This window comes from Triturus cristatus, chromosome 4_1 (assembly GCF_964204655.1).
Source record: "Triturus cristatus chromosome 4_1, aTriCri1.1, whole genome shotgun sequence".
Taxonomy (NCBI): domain Eukaryota; kingdom Metazoa; phylum Chordata; class Amphibia; order Caudata; family Salamandridae; genus Triturus; species Triturus cristatus.
The window spans coordinates 451,508,656-451,527,743 of NC_140585.1; the positions used below are offsets into that span (position 1 = coordinate 451,508,656).

The following is a 19,088-nucleotide window of genomic DNA, read 5'->3' on the forward strand; positions in this document are numbered from 1 at the left end:
GTTGACGGTCTTCTCTGTGACTTTGGCTGCGGAGGGGAGGAGGGAGATGGGTCGGTAGTTCTTGAGGTCCGTGGGTTCTGCCCAGGGTACACGTGGGCTCAGGAGTAGGACCAGCCCTTTAGGTCTCCTCACAGGTCTGAACAGCAGGTGCAGTCATTCTTCTATTCTTCCACAGGTCCAGAAAGTGTTCTGAGGAACTAGTGGTGAGATCCATTTTTGTACAGTTCAGTAATTAGTGTGTTTGGGTGACTCCTGGACACTGACCAAAAGGGAAAATGTTTTCAGGGGCAGCCCTATCCACTTTTACCGAACATTCTGTTTGTCTTACTGCAAACTATCCCAGAGTGTTTTATTCTAAGGGGAATCCAAAATGGCACTGGACCTTTGAGGGCGCTTGTGTGCCAGTCAGGGGGTATTTAGGGAAATATGCACGCCCAACCTCCTAAGCTACACCGAACTGGTTCTGGGACAAGCTCCTTTCCCACTGGGGCAGAGACAGGCTGACCACTCTGTATCCTCGGATCAAAGAGTTTCCTGCTCTCAGGTCTCTCCTTGCACGAACTATGAATGGGCAGTCATCACCACTTCTCCTTTCAAGTTAATGAAGTTCCAGGAATCTACTTAGCAGCCTTTCTTGAGTTTACAGGAATCATGTGTCATACACCCAGCCTATCCTTTCACTAGTTATAAGCCATTGTTCTCTTCACACCTCATTAAGGTCAAACACTGGCAGAGGCAGCTACTGACAGGCTAATCCAAATTAGCCACCAGGAGCATCAGACAGGAAAAGTTAATTTTACTAAAAGTTACTTAAAAAAAATAATTATTAAACCTTCACAATTGTATTGGGGTTTTAAATAATACTAAAGTAGTGGTTAAATTATTCCCTAGCTTGTTCCAAACCAGAGAGAGCAGCCAGTGTTTCCCACAATGAAAATAGCTTTTAGGGGGTTGTCAATGTGGAGACCCGACACTATTACATTTCCAAATCTCCCACTTTTAAGTACTGTGCATCTTACATTGCGGCTACAAAGCCTACATCAGGGTAACTTAATATATAAAAGGTATTTGTTTTCCATCAAAAGGATTATTTTGACAGGTCGGGTAGCAGGTTTAAACTACAGTACTCAGGGTACAATGGAAGGCCTGAAGCCTTGTTTTCCTTTTTTGCACTAGTGGATAGCACAATAATACTGCAATCCAAAGATAATATTTAACTTTCCATGTCATGGGTGTATTTCAGCACCATTTACTATGGCCTTTTATGAAATTACCAATTACAAATTTGCCAAATTTGCCAGAGATTAGCAGTGTTCCAGTGCACTGCGTCAAAAAAGACTCATCACTGTGACCATGCAAAAAGGAATATTTTCTCTCAGAAAGGAACAAAAATTGCATTTCACATTCAACCTCAAATTGGAAACATTGCACAGCACTATAGCAAATTCACAGAATAGAATTAGAGCAAACCTGGTATGAAACTTCAACATTTCACGGAAAAAGGTGTTTGTTTGCTTTGTTGTAAATCCATTCAGTAGTTCTTTAGATATTTGTGTTACTACAGGGTATTGGTTAAACTTCAGAGGGGTAATCTGAGAAAGCTTTTAAATATTATCACCTTCTGTGAGGGGACTTTTACTGAACACAGGTTCAGGGAGAGCTCATCAGACCAAATTTCTGAACAAATAAAGGTTCAGGTAAGGTAGTATTATCTCCCATCCTTTAAAGCAAGTCTGCAGATATTTTCTCAGAACCGCAGACGCAAGCATTTATCGGATAGTTGTGTCAGGAAAATTTCCGTTGTGATGACCATTAGTTGACATGGTTCTCCATAAGAGAAAAAATGGGGCAGAGGAAGCATTCCTTGACACATGAAGCCAACATGAGCAACTCCCCCTGAAAATAACAATAGCCGAATTTCTTACACTGTTTAGAACCCAGGTGAGGTAAAAGATGCCTTGTATCAATATGAGGACCATAAATCTGTTTCAGGAATGTGGACCATAAAATCCAGATAAAGAAGAAGCAGGCCAGCCTTTGAACCTACAAGGGTGGTTGGATGCACAGTGGAGTGGGATGGAATCTGGCCCTGTGGCCAAACCACTGTTGCTCATAGATAAAGACTACTTGCAATGGGTACTAGAGGCATTGTGAGTTGAGCACAAGGGTCTAGCTGCAGTTACAGGCAAGGACCTTAAACCAGGCCCTGCAGCGAAACAAACCCACTCATTATCCAAGAGGTTTGGCTTAGGCAGCACATGGTATTGTTGAATCCAAACTCTTTCGCAAGAGTACAGTGTGCAACTCTGTTTTACACGCTACTAGTGCACACCCTACATCTCAGATTAGAGCTATCCCATATGGAGAGATGACCCGTCTGAGAAATTGCAGTACTGAAGTGGGGTTTCAATCTGAAATCAATGACCTCAAAAAACGCTTCATTAACAGGGGCTACAGGAATGATATTCTGGACAAAGCACATGCCACAATTAATAGATTAAATCGCACTGAGCTCCTCAAACCTAACAGCAGCAGTAGGAGGAAGCTCACTGCTAGACAGCACATCTCAGTGATTACCCAATACAATTCACACAGTAATGAGATCTATCGCTCTTTCAATAAGCACTGGCATCTACTCAAGTTGGATCACGATCTTGATCCATATTATCTTAAAGCAAAGCCCATGTTCACTTACAAACGCGGAAGGACGCTTAGCAACATCCTCAATACACCTCAATACTTAAAAACGGCCAATACATCCACTGGCACTTGGCTTCCTGACAAACCTAAGGGCTTTCACAAATGTGGCATGTGTAATGTTTGTCAATTCACTACCAACAACATTACAAGTTTCAGTTACAATACTTGCCAAGTTCATCATATCAAACACTTCATCAACTGCAATAACAAAAATGTGGTATATTGCATTGTCTGCCAGTGCAATCGCATCTATGTGGGTAGTACAATACGTCCTCTAAAAAACCGTATTCAAGAACACATTAGGGCAATAAGAAACAACAACACCAATTACCCGCTAGCTGTGCACTACAACACTGAACACAGCATGTCTGAAATACTACATATTAAATTCCACGGCATAGATAAACTTGTTGGGGACCCCAGGGGAGGTAATACCACTTTGGCACTAAGAAAATTTGGAATCAAAATGGCTCATCAAGTTAAGATCTATTGACCTGGGACTTAACACTGACCATGAGCTGCATGTATTCCTTAAGGACTAAATTCTTTTCCCTTGATTATAGTTATACATGCTCTCTGGGTATCTGTTCTGCAATCTGAATTTCCTACGAACTGTATTGATACTGGTTTTGTCTGTACATAGCAATAACATTGTCTTTTATATTGTTCCTGACTGCATTGAATTGCTTATGTCACTGGAGTCATGTGCTTGAACAATTTCTTGCTTCTGTTCTGCTTAGATTACCCAAAAAATGTTTTATTCACAATGTCTGGACTTCAATGACATCATAATGATACGCTCCTCACTGTATGGGGTATTCTTGTGTATTATGCTTGTACTTTTCCTATCAGCCTATCGTCTCTCAGTTTCTGTACAGGACCATTTACTTGTTGGCCTCTACTCTGTATACATATACATGTCTCTTTTCTCTTCTCCGTAATCTATCGACTATCTGATTTTAATGTATTTGTTCACATCTACCTGGTCTTTGCCATTTCATCATTTCTTATTGAAGGTTTTTACCTCTATTTTGAGCCTCCTTGATCATTATTGATTGAAATCAAGAATCTTGCTTTCATTTTCATTCTTTACATTGTTTAGCATTCTTGTATGCACGAAGATTTTCTCGTTTGCATACTTTGTTGCTCTCTTTATATAAACAACACCTTACAAGATGGTGTCTGTTCACACACTTTACTCACATTGACAGCCTATACTGTGAGTTTGCTTTCATTCATAGCATATCACAATTTGGCGCCTGTTTATACGCTTCGTCCCTCTTCTATTGTATTTTGTCCCGATCACGTGACCTCAGAGTTGAGGTTGCGTTTTTTTCACTTCCGCCTTCAATAACATGGCGTTTTATTTTAACCATCTCTATCAGCGTTATCTGGCGCTGACATCTATTTCCTGGACATTTCCTTGGTCATTATTGATTGGCATTTAGAGCCTCGCTTTTATCAGTATTCTCTAGACTTTTCATCATGCTTGGGTGCGCACTCAATTTCTTTTGTTTGCATACTCTGTTTAACTTTTTATACACACAACACCTTACATGATGGTGTCTGTTTATATATTTCACTCATATTGATAGCTTACACTGTGAATTTTCTTCCATTCAAAGCATATCACAATATGGCGTCTGTTTACACGCTTCGTCCCTCTTCTATTGCTTCTGATCCCGATCACGTGACCTCATAGTGAAGGTTGCGTTTTTTTCACTTCCGCCTTCAAATAACGTGGCATCCTGGTTGAATCGTGTCTGTCAGCGTTATCAGGCGCTGGCATCCGTTTCCTGGATACTTCCTTGGAGTCTCGGTGAGTGTCAGTTTCGTTCAGATCCTTTTCACGCTTGCCATTGCTTTGTAATGAGTGCCTTTATTATGGTTGGATTCCTTATCCTATTTTGGCACTTATTTTGTTTATCCATCCAGATTTTGCTATTTACACTGTGACCGCCCCATGAATGCCGAACGTCAATTGAGTTCTCTTTTCATTCTTTGGGGGTGAGTCATTGTTTTCTTTTCTCTTGGGTGACTCTGTGTATCTACATCACAGTATTGATACATATTTCATTGGTCATGTCACCCTTATTGTCTTTTAGATTCTTGAATACTTTGTTGCGCATATATACGGATGTATCCTGCTACTTAGTCTTTAGTATTAAGCTATACAATTTGCGTTACGGACTATCAATACTTACACGGTCAGTGGTATTCATTGATACCTTCATATTCTTTTAGGTGTTATGGGACTTGCCCTGCTGGTTATGGTGTGGGGAGTCACGCCTTTGAGGGTGTTATTTCTGTTACATATATTTACTTCACTTATGTCTAGGTGTTTCTCTTTAGCGCTTATAATCGCCACTCTGTTGTTTACATTTTCTTTACACTCGTTGTTTTATATTAATTTCCGACTCCTCCTATTTTTAAGGATCCTTTTTCAATAGTTCATATTGGATTCTGGGACTTATCTTCTTGGCTAAAATTTCTTCTTTCTATGGCACTCATTTCTGTTTTTATTCTATTTTTTCTCATCAGCTTACTTTTTATTTCAGTTTATCCATACGGATTACTTTTGTCAACAGTATTTCACTGTTGGACTATATTTCCACAGTCTTAGATTGATGAATATATGCATCGCTTACACAGTCTGGAAATTGGTGTGTCTATTTATTCAGATGTGTTTTCGACTCTCTCCCTCTCAGCCTTGCCATGTATCTTTTCTGACTCAATATATATGATGGATACTTTGTTAATATGGACTACTTTCCATGCCTCGACCTTCTTACTGGCCCTATATTATAGCCTTTTATTGTGGTTACTCTGGTCTCTCTTCTCCTTCTTTCGCATCACATTTTGTTCTTATCTTAGGATACCTGTGACCAAGCATGCCTAGTCTTGACTTTCCTAGCTTCATACTCTTTTGTTTCGGACTCCATGGCTCTTGTTTATGTTCCATCTCTTCTTTCTCTCCTCTCACTAATTCTGGTTCTCTTCTCTCTACACTTTCATAATTATTCACATCACCTTTGAACTTTCGGGGATGTTTCTTTCTTTACAAGGCCACATATTTTTGCCTTACTTAGTTCTATGTCTGTTATTCTTTCTATGTCTTCATAAGAATTGTGTGTTCTTTTTAGACTGTATAGTCTTTTTATGCAGATTTACTTGTTTGAATTGTCCTTTTAAATATCTTATTTAGTACTTTTTTGCATGTCTTCATCTTACAGCCTTGAAAAAGTCGTTGTACTTACTGTGTACGGACGAAACACGTGTTGGCTATTCTTTTGTATACTACATGCATTGAAGAGTATTAAATATCATCAATTACACTGGAACCGAGTTGGATCATCTTTTCACCATCACTAAAATTGTTGTGAATATCCTGCAAGCCATATAGCAACTTTGGACATTTTCTGCATTTTTGAAATCAGCTACAATATTGCTACTGGTCTGTCATGCCTATGGAGGACAAATGACCTAGCCTGTGACACACGGGAGTGCTGCCTCAGCCAAACCTCTTGGACAATTTTCCGGCATCTGTGTTTCACTTTGCCTACAGCACTTTCAGGTAGTAAGTGCTTTTGGCTCTAGCACCCCTTGTCATTTTGCATTTATATATGTACTCGTCTCTACTCTGCTTTTTGGATATCAAATTGATGTGCGGTCCATTCCCAATTTGGGTACACTACTACCTTTTTGTCTAATAAACCCACTCATTAGTTATCAGGAACAGGATGCCATGCATAACGGGTACTCGCTCCCTGGTATTTAAGGGACAGGTCATGGCAGCAATTATTGCTAGGCAACCCCTACTGCACACAGCTGAACTCCATGCAAAGTGGGGTGTCAATGCAGAGGGAGTTGAAAGGAGGGTGTTGCCTTACCATCTATGCTGCACAGAGTTGTCACCCTTGCACAGTAACGGGGAGGTGAGTGCATAGAGGGTTGAGTTCAGAGCAGCAGCAGGCCAGACCCAGAAGCCAACTCTCACATGTGAAGTTGGGAAAGAGCCTAGCAGCAGGTCAGGCCCTGTGGCAAATCCCTGCTGTGTATGGAACATAAGGGTTGACCTTGTCCCGTTTATGTCCAAAGGCCCTGCATAGCGGCTGTTGATCTCTGGTAGGATTGACCACAGCAGCGATGAAGTGCTGAAGCTGAGCTGCGTTAGTTCTGAAGCAGAAGCACCAGGTTTCTCCATGCAGTCGAGGGGGTGAGTCAATCTTCTCACTCTGCAGCGGCAGCAATGCAGCGGTTCCGATGCATCGGTCTTGGAGGTGAAGCGCTGGTTCAGAGTACGATGCACTGGACCATTCCAGCAACAGCTGCAATGTGTCAATTTTGCTTCATGTAGCAGAGGATGCATTGGATCACTGGAGCCAGCACCTGGAAGCACTTCCAATGGACCAGGCAGAGGACCAGAAAGTGTGACTTTGATATTCCTGAGTCCCAAAACAGAAGGCTAACCAGCATGACCTGGTAGATCGCTCTGGGTTCAAGCAAAGAGTACGGTTCTTCCTCAGCAGGGGCACAGGGAAGCAGGCAGCAGGACAGCACAGCAGAAACACATTTCTCCCAGAGCAGCAGTCCAGCAGAGTGGCAGTCCTTGTAGCAGCACAGCAGTCCTCCTTCCTTGTAGAGTTTCCTTATAGGTCCAGAAGTGTCTGATTTGGTGGGATCAGAGACCCAGTACTTATACCTAATTGTGGCTTTGAACTGGAGGGGACTTCAGAAAGGGGCTATGAAGTGCACCAAGGTCCACCTTTCCTAGCCCTGGCTCCAGACTCACTACAGTTGGGTAATTAACCCTTTGTGTGGGGCTTTCAGGACACTGCCCATTCAAGTGCAAGTATCATCTACTCCATCCCATCCTGCCCAGGAAGAGCTACTAGGATGCAGATGACCACTCAGACACACCTAAACTTCCTTTGTGTGTGGCAGTCTAGAGGTAATGCACAAAGTCAAGCTATCACTCTTTAAGAGCAGAGAAATGCCATTATCTAAAAGTAAAAAGAACAAATGATGTCCGGAAGGCTGAACAAATAAAAAATTCATCCCCGGTCACAGATTTGGCTTTAATCCATAATTTATTGCTCACCAGGCTACCCCAGTTTGGACCCAGCCATATGCAAATCAGTCCTGACCCTGCTCCCCATTGGAACAGTCCAGCCAAACTGCCAGGCCAAGTCCTCCCTGGACCAGAAACAAGCATCCTGGGACCTGTTTTGGGGTATCAGCCCAGTTGCTGGCAGTGCATAATCTTCAGAGGGTCGTATATATGAGGAGAGGCATACGGTCCCAGAAAAAAGGGCTGACGATTTGGGCACATCTAACCGATTGGATTGGCATGCGATTGGGAAAGATGACCAATTCAATATAATTTAGGCTTGATATTTGGAGAGAATGAATTGATGTGTCATACACTTAAAATATGGCTGTTTATGCACAATGCACTTTAGGATGCCCTTGCTTTGAAATTTTGCACAATTACAATGAATTTTGGATTTACACCCTCATTGATGTTTTTCACTGTATAATGAGTATAATGTGTAAATGGTTTTGAATTCTCACCTATTGTGTGGGATGGGAAGGGGGAGGTTTATTTTGTCTGTTGTATATGTTAAACCAGAATAAAGATATATTAAAAAAAAGTAACAGTGAATGCCATATAAATTACAACAAAAGGGCAACTTATTTGAAACAATTGTATGACTAAAGTAAGCAAAGTCACATCAAGTTTGTAAACATTTCTTCTGGCACTATTTGGAAGTCGCTTATGAAAACAAATAGATGTAATCACTGCAAACAAAAACATTGGGTGCCCCTGGAACAAATGAAATTTAGAACGCAATTATAAAAAAAAGCCCAATGTACTAGTCTACCATTTTGATAGCTGTATTTAACATGATCTTAAATTCCGGCATATTAGAAAGGTTTTATCACACAACCAATTTACGTGAAATCAGAACCCAATAGCTACTCTATGATAGCACTATTGGACACTTATTGGAAAATCTTCACAAAACATCGGAATTAACAGAATGGGCAAGAATAAAAGAAATAACCTCATTCCACTAAACAGGGTTTAAACCTGGATGTTCAACCTTGGATAACATTGTTGAAACTTACTGCCTTGCAAACAATGCAAAAGATAATAAACTATATGCTTTTTTCATAGATTATTCCAAAGCAGTTGATAAGGTAGACTGGAACAAACTTTAGTCTAAACTAGCTAGCTGGGCAATAGATCTACCAGGATAATTATCAACCTGCACCCAGACATGCAGATCTAAGTAAAGGTAAGCGATGGACGAGGCCTGAAACCCAGAACTCAAACATCTAATGTGTCAAAAAAGGATGTATATTAGCCCTCATTCTTTTACCCCTGTATCTTGCTGATTTTCATGAAACACTAAACAAAAACAACCGCCACATTACAAAACCTGGCCATGCAGAAATACCATTCTTGGCATATGAAAAAGACTTGGTGTTATTTTAAAAGAATCTAATAGGTTTTCAACGTCATTTGACATGTCTAAATGACTATAACCGTAACAACAACTGAAAAGTTAACTACAACAAAACCGAGATTATGAGATTTCTTAGCTCATACTTTAATTTCAAATGGGTAATCGATTAACAAAAAATAGACCTCTTGAAGAAATGTTGGTATTTTAGCGTTGAACTGCAAGAGAAACTTAACTAGTCTCAACACATTACTAAACAGGCAACAAAATACACAAACAAAGCAGGGGCAATCAAATCCTTAGCAAATCAAAATGGAGGAGGCATCATAGGTTCCAAGTTAAGTGCTATTCAGATTAAACGAATCCATTCCATTACAAAACGTTATTTCAGTCTCATGGACCATAAAAGTACATAACCATAAAAATTCACAATAGGGGATATACAAAAGTTGATCATAAATAATACATACCTATACATTTGAATTGTATACCAGTAAAAGGAACTACAATTTAAGTGCTTTTAGCCATGATAAAGTGCATTACCAAATCTTCCTAGGCAAAGTCCTGGTTGTATGATATAGTACAATACAATCACATGTTTAAAAACATAATTCATCAATAGATGTTATTCATAAAACAATTAAAATTGGAAGAATAAATACAGGGATAAAAAGAATAGAATCAATGTAGGTTGCTAAGACTGTGATTGCTACATTAAAAAGGTCCACCGTGCACGCCACATTGAAATTAGGAAACGAGATACAGCGAAGACAATGGCGGCCTGGGTGTCATACTTTAGAACTCCAAGTGTCTTGGCACAATGTACGAAGCCTAAATTCTAACGAAGTTGAATGAACCAATGCTTCCGGTGTAATATGTAGACGGGGCAGAAAAGAAGAACATGTAGCTCTGTCTCTTCCTTATAACTACAGGCAGGACATTCACCAAATTGAGTTTTGGACCATTTATTGGAAAATGCACGGATCAGTAAGATCCCAAGTCTAAACTGTGCATGCAATTTCCTTTGAGAATTAGTTGTGTCTCATCCAGGAAGGATTCCATGGTATCCTCATCATTAATTAATAAATATTCGGCTGCCATAAGGCCGCAGGCTGAGCTCTCCTGAATGTTTGCAAGTTTATAACTCCTAAAGGATTTTACCAATGCCATCTGCAAGATTAGAGGGCATGGTACCTCAGGAGTGCACCATAGACCTGCTTTACTCAGTTTGTTACAGACATCCTGTATATATACAAGCCAAGGTATTTTGCTGGTGCCCAGCAGACTCAACAGCTCTTTGACCTCAGATTGATAAGTGGCCAGTTCCGGGGTCACCCATAACCTCGCCCAAAAAGTTACGAGTCTAAGGGCCATCTCTCCGCTAATGGGCCTAATGCCCAGATCCAGATAAATTGGGTGAGGAGGGTACTAGCGGGGAGACCAAGCAACTGCCTAATAAAATTATTCTCTACCTTGGTCAGGCTGGTAGTTGAGCAATGCCCCCATAGTTCTGCCCCATAAAGAGCAGCACCCCTTGCTTGTACTTTGCAGATTTCAACTATAGGCCCAGCTGGTTTGAATGTAGAAGTTCTCTATAGTTTTGACAGTCCACTCACTGTCTGAGCTAGCTTAAGGCTTGCTTTAGTCATTTGTGGCCCTCAATCCAGGTATTCTGTCAAAGTGACACCTAGATGGTCAAAGACCGACACTCTTTCAAGCCTGGTGCCGTTCAGAAGGGAGTTATCACGAGTCTTCTTGGCAGGATTGAAAACCATAAATTTGGTCTTCAATGTGTTGATTTCCAACCCCCTAGTTTTACAGAAGGCAGCAAAGCTATTGAGAATCCGCTGTATTCCCATAGGTGACTCAGAGAGTAGAAGGGTGTCATCAGCAAACATCATCACTGGGACCTTGCCAGATGTTAACCTAGGGGCATCATTGTCCTTGACTTAGTCAACAAGTGCATTAATAGATAAACAAAATAAGGTATGTGCAAGGACGCAACCCTGCCATACCGCTTTGTTGAACAAAGAGAGGGGGGTTATTTCACCATGTTTTCCATACCTTACTTGGGCAAAGTTACCTACATAGAGCCTCATAAGAATACTAAGGAGGTAGGGGGGAATCCCCAAATCTCTGAGTACATCCCATAGTTTGTCCCTTGGTACAAGATAAAAAGCCAACTTCAGATCTACAAATATTAAATAGAGACTGCCACCCTCTATTGTCCCAGTTTTTCCAGAAAAGAAGTTGGAGTCTAAATATCTGGTTCATTGTAAAGGTGATTTTTCTGAAACCGGCTTGATAGGAGCTCAGAATCTCTTGTTCTCTCATCCATGCCTGAAGGCGATCAAGAAGTAACCGTGCAAAGAGATTCTGGGTAACGTCAATCAAACTGATTGGCCTATAATTGGTAGGTATAAGTGGTGAACCCTTTTTAAGGACTGGGAAAATTTCTGCTCCAAGCCAGGTATCAGGGGGGTCCATGCCATTCATAATGGCATTGAATAAGGCCCATAGATACGGTCCCCACATTTTTGGTTCCCCCCGGAAAAGATCCCCTGGTAGTTCATCTAAACCCGGGGCTTCATTAAAAGGGAGCTTGTTGATCGCATTTATGACTTCGGACATGGTAATCCCTGTGACCTCATCCTGGGCAAGCTCAGGGGATGCTATTAAAGGATTCAGTGTTAGCGGTCACAGCTTCCTTAATAGTGTATAGGGCCTGGAAGTAATTCTCCCATACTTCAGAAGCTATGTTTGGTTCAAAGGCTGGCTTCCCTTCCTTATCACCTGAGCTAACTATGGAACAGAAAGCCTTAGAGTCTTTTTTAGATAAGGCAGATTTAAGGGCCTCCAATCTTTCCAATTCCCAGATTTCTTTTGCTTGGTGAATGCTGTCCTTATACAGCACCCGCGAAGTTTGGTTTGACATTTGTCCTTTGCTTTGATGGCTTTCAGAAGGCCCTGCTTGGCCTTCCAGCAATTGGCATTATACCAGGAACATTTAGGCCAACCTTCCACCCTATAAGGTACCACTGGATAAAGTATATCTGCCAGTTTTGATGTTAGCACAGTATGTAGTTTTGCAACCCTCTCAGAGATTTGGGGAGTACCCTCAACAATTGTAGCCTCCCATATTTTGTAAATATTGGGATTACTGACTGATAAACTGTTCAGATTCAGATTAAACTAATCACTTTATAACCATATGGCACTTTAATTATGCATAGTGTTGCATTGATGAAATTAGATAAAATATTGATGAACTGCGTATGAAGCATATTACACCTTAGACAATCAACACCTCATCTTTTGCTGAGGTTGGAGCTGTGCCTACTTTTAATATGAAGACATATCAAAAGAACTTTGTTAAATTACATATGTGTGTGCTTTCCATCACAAGAGATCTTTTAAAGCTCCAATAGTTGAAGAGGTCTTCATCTCCTCTGGGATAAAAGCATTTGTTTCATATCAATACCTCATGGGGTTACCGCAAGAACATGCCCTGACAACCACAACCACTCTTGTCAATATGAACAGGATGGAATGCCGATTGGTCATAAAACAATTGCTAAATGCAGTTCAATTTGACTTTGATTACAGCAAACGTCTGGGTTACAAAAACAGCAATTACCTACTAGATACTTTTACCAAAAGGAATCAATATTACCTGGGCTCCTCAATAACCCCTAATGTAAAAAAAAGCAAAAAAAACCTTTCCTAAGAGACCTGCAGCTTTATAATCGCTATTGTATTTAAATGCTCCTGGAACAAACTAAAGCATCTTCAACTATATTGGTGCCAATATTCTTCTTGGAAGGAATTGATTGAACATATCTTATGTATGTGCCCAAATCTGCTTGCAGAGCATAAGATCTATTTTAAACCTTAAGGGACCTTACAGTTGGTAACTTGCATCTGGATAGGAGTGTTTTGTCCATTTTATTGGCTATATATCTGTATTTTAATGTCTAATGTGATTTTAATATAGTGTTGATTTAGTACAACCCACCACTGCATAGCTTGTACATTGAATTGCACATCACTGAATTCTGACTTTATATTATTGTATATGGTTTTAATAGAAAATCTAAAACAATACACAATATCTACCTACTTCTCACAACGTTCTGTGATTGTTTAAAAAAGGATATCATCTTTGAATACTGCTGAGATGGATATATTTAAATAAAACCAGAGAAAAGAAATGTCCTGCACACCTACAGAAAAATGTTTCCTCTGCCACTATGGCTGGGGGAGGGTCACCGCCACTTACAGCTGTAATTCACCATGCTGTCATCTAAGGAGCAGCTGGCTCCTGTAAAGTTACAGTTTACCTGTTGACATACAACATTAAATGCAGCCCTGTGTAGCTTTGATGTGTGTCACCCCTCTGTCAAACAAATTTCCTTTTGGTGGATTGTACAGCCAGTTAGCGAACAATTTCAGGTAACAGCACATCCTGCCATTCTGAGCAGGATACTCAGCTGAAGGATAAAATCAGATGTACAGCTATAGCATTACACCAAGTGGACCTGTGTCACATGAGAAAACCTAAAATTAAACACAGGCTAAGGAGAAAGGCTTTGCTGATCTACACAAAAACCCAAGATTCCCACGTTCACCCAATTTTGTGAACAACATCTATAAATTCAAAAGTGCTGATTCCTCCTTCTAAATTTCTCTTTAAAGATTACAGCTATTTTTAATAAAAAATCTTATGTTTTTATTCCCATATTTCACTTCTCTACTATTAGGAGACTAGCACGAGAATATTGAAAAAGTCCAGTGTACATTATAGTAGCTAAGATAAATCAAGCAACTTGATGGGTTTCAGATACCATTTAAGGATTTCGAAATCCACGAAGGTTCCACCAACCATACAGAGCTGTGTGTAATAAGCCATTTTGATTTCCCAAAAAGCACTGCCCCGAAAAAGGCTATGCAACTTATTAAAGGAAGCTGAAACGCAGAGTTCAAAGTTGACAGATAGATGCAAAGGGAAGAAAGAAACATTAAAATACATCATTATGAAATATAATAAACTTTCGGAAAAGTTTTAAATAAAAGATAATAAAACAAAATATGAGATGACCTCAAATGGATACTGAATAAATATATTAGGGACTAGATGATGAGCACCCATATGCATTTGTGGGAGGTTGCACAAATAAAAATGTTGGATGTTTGATTTGAAACATTTTTGTATGCTAAATGTGATTTAGTCTTTGATCCCAATTGTTGAATGTTTTGATTTGATTTACCATAAAGGTAGATTGAGATTTATTAAAAACGTCCTCAATAGCAGAAGAAATAATAAGATAAAATTCAGTGGGCATGACTAGGAGATAGCTCAGGTCACACTCAATCGGAACATGACGCTATAAGTTGAATAATGCGTATAGATTTTGCTTCAAACTACAACCCACCATTTGCACTAAAAAATGTAAACCAACAGCCTCACCTGGCCAAAATGCTAATATAATAGTGAATGTTGCACATTGCTAAAAAAATCTTAGTTTCTAAATGTGTGTTCTTCATGTGAAGAAATATGTCCTCCAGTGTTAAACCTTTTGTTTGTGGCATCCAACGATGTGATTGATTCTGTTCACTTGTCTTCAGCAGCTTTTGAAATCAGATTTAACAAATCTAGTAGGTGTCTAATAGGCAGATGATGGATGAACACACACAAACACGAGCAGACAAAAGCACCTCTTTGAACAGCTTTGACTTGGACAAGCAGGATTACAAGAAGCATGCATAAAGATAATGTCATGTGCAAAGTAAAGATAACACAATGATGTCTACATGCAAAAACAGGGAAACACATAGATGTATTGACTTGTGAGTAGGCCTGTGCAAAATGTAAATTATGCTAGTTTAATTCATGTCATTTTGTGACTTTTGCATTACCCGTGTTACATGGAATTCCCAAAATCAAGCCATTCGGCAACTTTGCGTTAACTTATTACGCACCAATCGTAAGAATTCACCAGAGTGCACGGGAGCAATAGTCGGCAAGAGTCTGTTGTTCGAGGTGATTTTGTTTCCTTTACCTTTTTAAGTGAAAAATGTGCAGTTGTGCTAAAAAAAGCGACACTAGTATGAATTTCATTTTAAAAATATTGTGCAAAATGACAGATGTGTATTTCACCTAATTTCATCAGTTTGCTGAAATTTCGCATAATTACGCAAAAGCAAATTATGTGAATTTCTCACACCCCTACTTCTGAGTGGCTGAAGCAATGACTGCAAGATAAATACACTGAAGTCGACAGATTTTGCTTTACTTGTTTATACCAACAAGGGATGCAATGTATCTATAAAATAGGTATTTTGCTACAATTGTGTGTGAAAGAAGCTGCCAGGCTCAGGTAAATTGTCCTTTACACTAAACATAAAAACGGTGTTTCCGGAAAATCATACTTGTTTCTAATATTTCCCTTGCTGAGAGAGTATCTATGAGTGAAAAAGTACTAATGTTATGGTAGACAGACATCCAGTGTTAAAAATGAAATGCCACTACAAAAGAAAAATAGGCCTACAGAAATGAAATAATACAGAACTATTGTTTTGGCCATGCTTGGGACACAATGAAAACAAGTGGTAGATGGAACTGAAAATTACTCTGGACATTATTCCAGAGCATCATTGTTTGCTCACTGTGTCACTACAGACAGCGTACAACTAAATGCAAATCAGCCGTGGCCTTGCTTCAATAGGAGCAGTCCAGACTGAACCACCAGCTACGTCCTATCTGGATTAATGGGGTGCAGCTTAAATAATGTGGCACAGTAATCCCAAGCATCCGCATCTGAGGACCCTCATTACACTTAGGATGTCACTGTAAAAAAGCGATGGGTAGAATATTCTAAGCGGTAATTATAATCTATTACTTTTGCTCACAACACCACTCCAGAATGGGATCTTTTTAATGCAAATTAGTACGGGTCCTTTCCAATGGGAATAGGCCAGCCAGAAGCACCAGACTACTTCCCCTTGAATGAAAACAACAGCAAACAGATATGGGTCTTGGGCCACAGGACTTGAGCTGAACCTCACCAAAGAGGCCCAACTCATGCTCTCATCTACATTGAATGTGGCCTAGCTATTTGGGCTGAACTGTTTCTTTTGGAACAGAGCAACATCTAATCTACATATGGAATGTCCCTGTCTGTTGTCAAAAAATGGGCAGGTATGCAGCTGAAATATTTCCAGTGGTTTTGATTAATTGAAGCATTCCACCCATCACTTTTTATTTTTTCTAAATTAGTCCCATGTATGATTGGTATGTCCAGATGTGTGTCCAATTCTCACTGTGTTATAGGACTCAAGCTGCACCCTACTGATGAAGCCCAACATGGCTAGAACTGGTCTGGGGTTGATTGTGTTCACATTTAGGAGTGGTCAAGCCTGGAAGATTGGGCTGGGCCATTGGTATTGAGGAAGGTTCAACTCTGATTTTGATATGGCTGATCTTTCTCTCATGTGGTATAGTGCCCAATTGAATGAAGGAGAAATTACAGAGGGTGAGATTAGATGAAGCGTTCCGTCCATCATTTTTTTGTTTTTTCTAAATATGATGTCCTAAGGGCATAGTGGTGCTAGAACAATTTTTTTAAGTGGGGGCGCAGGCCAATACCGTCACATCACTACACCTGAACTTGAAAACACAATGTATGTTGCAAGGAGAAAGCATTTGAAGGGCCTCTTTATTGTTCATTCTCCATCTGCACTTTAAGGTTTTAAGGGGAGCTGCAGCATCTCCAACCCCACCCCATCCCCCCAGTTCCAATGCCATTTAAAGGACAAATGTTATGTATAGACATGTGTCCAGCGCTCACTAAGCCAGAGAACTTATGCTGTACTTCACTTATGAAGCCCAGCAAGGGTAAAACTGTTTTTAGGTTGCTTCTGTTACCATCTAAAGGGGAGCGCCCAGCAGGTTGGGGTTGACAGTTCCTATCAGGACAGGGCAGAGCAAGATTTGAATATGGCTTGCTCCTGTCTGATGTCACATAATTGGCAAAAAATGATGGTGCGGCATACTGTTCAAGTAACTACAGAGGGCGGAAATCAATTGAAGCACTCCGCCGAATAATTTTTCTTTTTTTCTAGGTGAAACACTCACAAGAAGTTGCAACAGATTGTTAGCAAACTTATGTTGAATCTGAGAGCATGAGTTTTTTAAAGATGCTGATGGCTTAAGGAAATCTCACACTATTGGTGCAACTTCAAAATTAAACTCATTCTACTTAACATTATCAATCACAATGCATACCAATTTGTAATAGATGTGTAACATCCCTCTTTTTAGCCTTTACAAACTAGTTTTTGTAAATCCAATAAAATGTGGGAAGAAAGCCAACCCTAAATAAATTAAGGCAAATGTGAAAATGCTATATTAAATACGCGAGCCTTCATTATTTCAGTTGCTTTCATGCCTTTGTGATCTGGAAGTTACAAAAAACTATCTCAAAATGCATCTGGATGCATATACACCACCAGATGAAATCCATGTCGCATAGAGCTTAGAAGAATAACGCAAAATGATACGCACTATATTAGAAAAACAGTATTTTGCATACATTTCATGTCCATCATGCTTACAGAGCACTTTAAAAAGGGCAAGTATCTGGATTGTTAGGAAATAGATTTCAGTTTGGCTAGCTATGTTCCCAGTTCAGTAATGCAAGACCCGCACGGTATAATTAAGTGTAGCTGTAGCATATGATACCTTGCTAAGTGACCACAGTTTCATCCCATTGCCATTGTAAACACTGCAGTGTAGGGTCTATGAAAAGCGAAACACAGCCATTCGCTTTATTGAAAAACCTGCAAAACATGTGTTACAGATGTTCGATGGATGTTCTCTGATAAGTCTTCATTTCACTGCAATCAGAAACAGTGTGGTTCTATCCTGTTTACAGAAGTCAGCCTTAAATGTCAAGATATGGCATGAGAAACTATTATTAAGAGAATACAAACTCACTTCTTCCTCCTCTAATCCTGTTAAATCCCAGTAATAGCTCAACCTCATTTGAAGACGTTTCCAGTGTTCCAGGAACAAAGTAGCTGAAACCAAAAACAAATATCAGTACATAAATTCTATGAGCTCTATAACTTATTTTAATATTTGTCGGTTGAACCACTGCAGTTTGTTTTTTTAAAGTACAAAATGAATTATTACAATAGCATTTAATACAAATACACATGGAAAGTTTTGCCTCAGGGGATGTAGGGACAAAGAAACATACGATTAGTGTTAAAGCTATGTGAGAGGCTACAAATAATTCATAATGCATACATTATAAGTGCATACTGAAATTTATTTACAGCTATACTAACTCTAAACGGTTTACAAAGTTGAAAAGTTTAAAAAAATGCAATTTCGCATTTTTGTTAGAAAAAAAACCCTTTGTGAGCCATCTGAGGTTCAAAGCATGCTAAATCAAAAGAAAAACCACAAGCAGGTACCGCAGACCTTTGCGGAGTCCACCACTCACAGGAAAAGTCCAGTGTACCAGCTCTGTGCTTCCTCACCAATCACGCCACCCACCCTACCCCACCTGATTCCCAAATTCAACGCCCATGCAACTCTGAACACATTCATTTAACAAACATACTTACACATCTCAGAAACCCACAGATAAACACAATCAATGTTAAGGCGACAAGGGGTACATCCAATGCAGTATCTGGCTCTTGGAATAGCACTCCAGATAACAGCAGGGCTCCCCTCTAGACTTATAGAGGAGGAGAGAGCTTGGCCAAACAACTGTGTCCACCACTCCAGCCTTTTTAGGGGGGAAAATGAACAATCCAAGCCTATGGCACGATAAGTGAGGCAGGGACAAATCAAAGCAACCGCTACTCATGTGGAACAAATACACATTGAGGCTGAGTCCATCTCGA

General features: G+C 39.9%; 1 protein-coding gene across 2 annotated transcripts in view; it reads right to left on the minus strand.

Annotated features, from left to right (window-relative positions):
- ANO2 (anoctamin 2) overlaps positions 1 to 19,088 on the minus strand; it is a 1,601,761-nt gene that overhangs the window by 571,073 nt on the left and 1,011,600 nt on the right. For both annotated transcript variants that reach the window (XM_085652609.1, XM_085652610.1), the window contains one exon: positions 18,166 to 18,248. In XM_085652609.1, the coding sequence (XP_085508735.1) occupies positions 18,166 to 18,248 (83 nt within the window). The remainder of the gene's footprint in view (positions 1 to 18,165; positions 18,249 to 19,088) is intronic.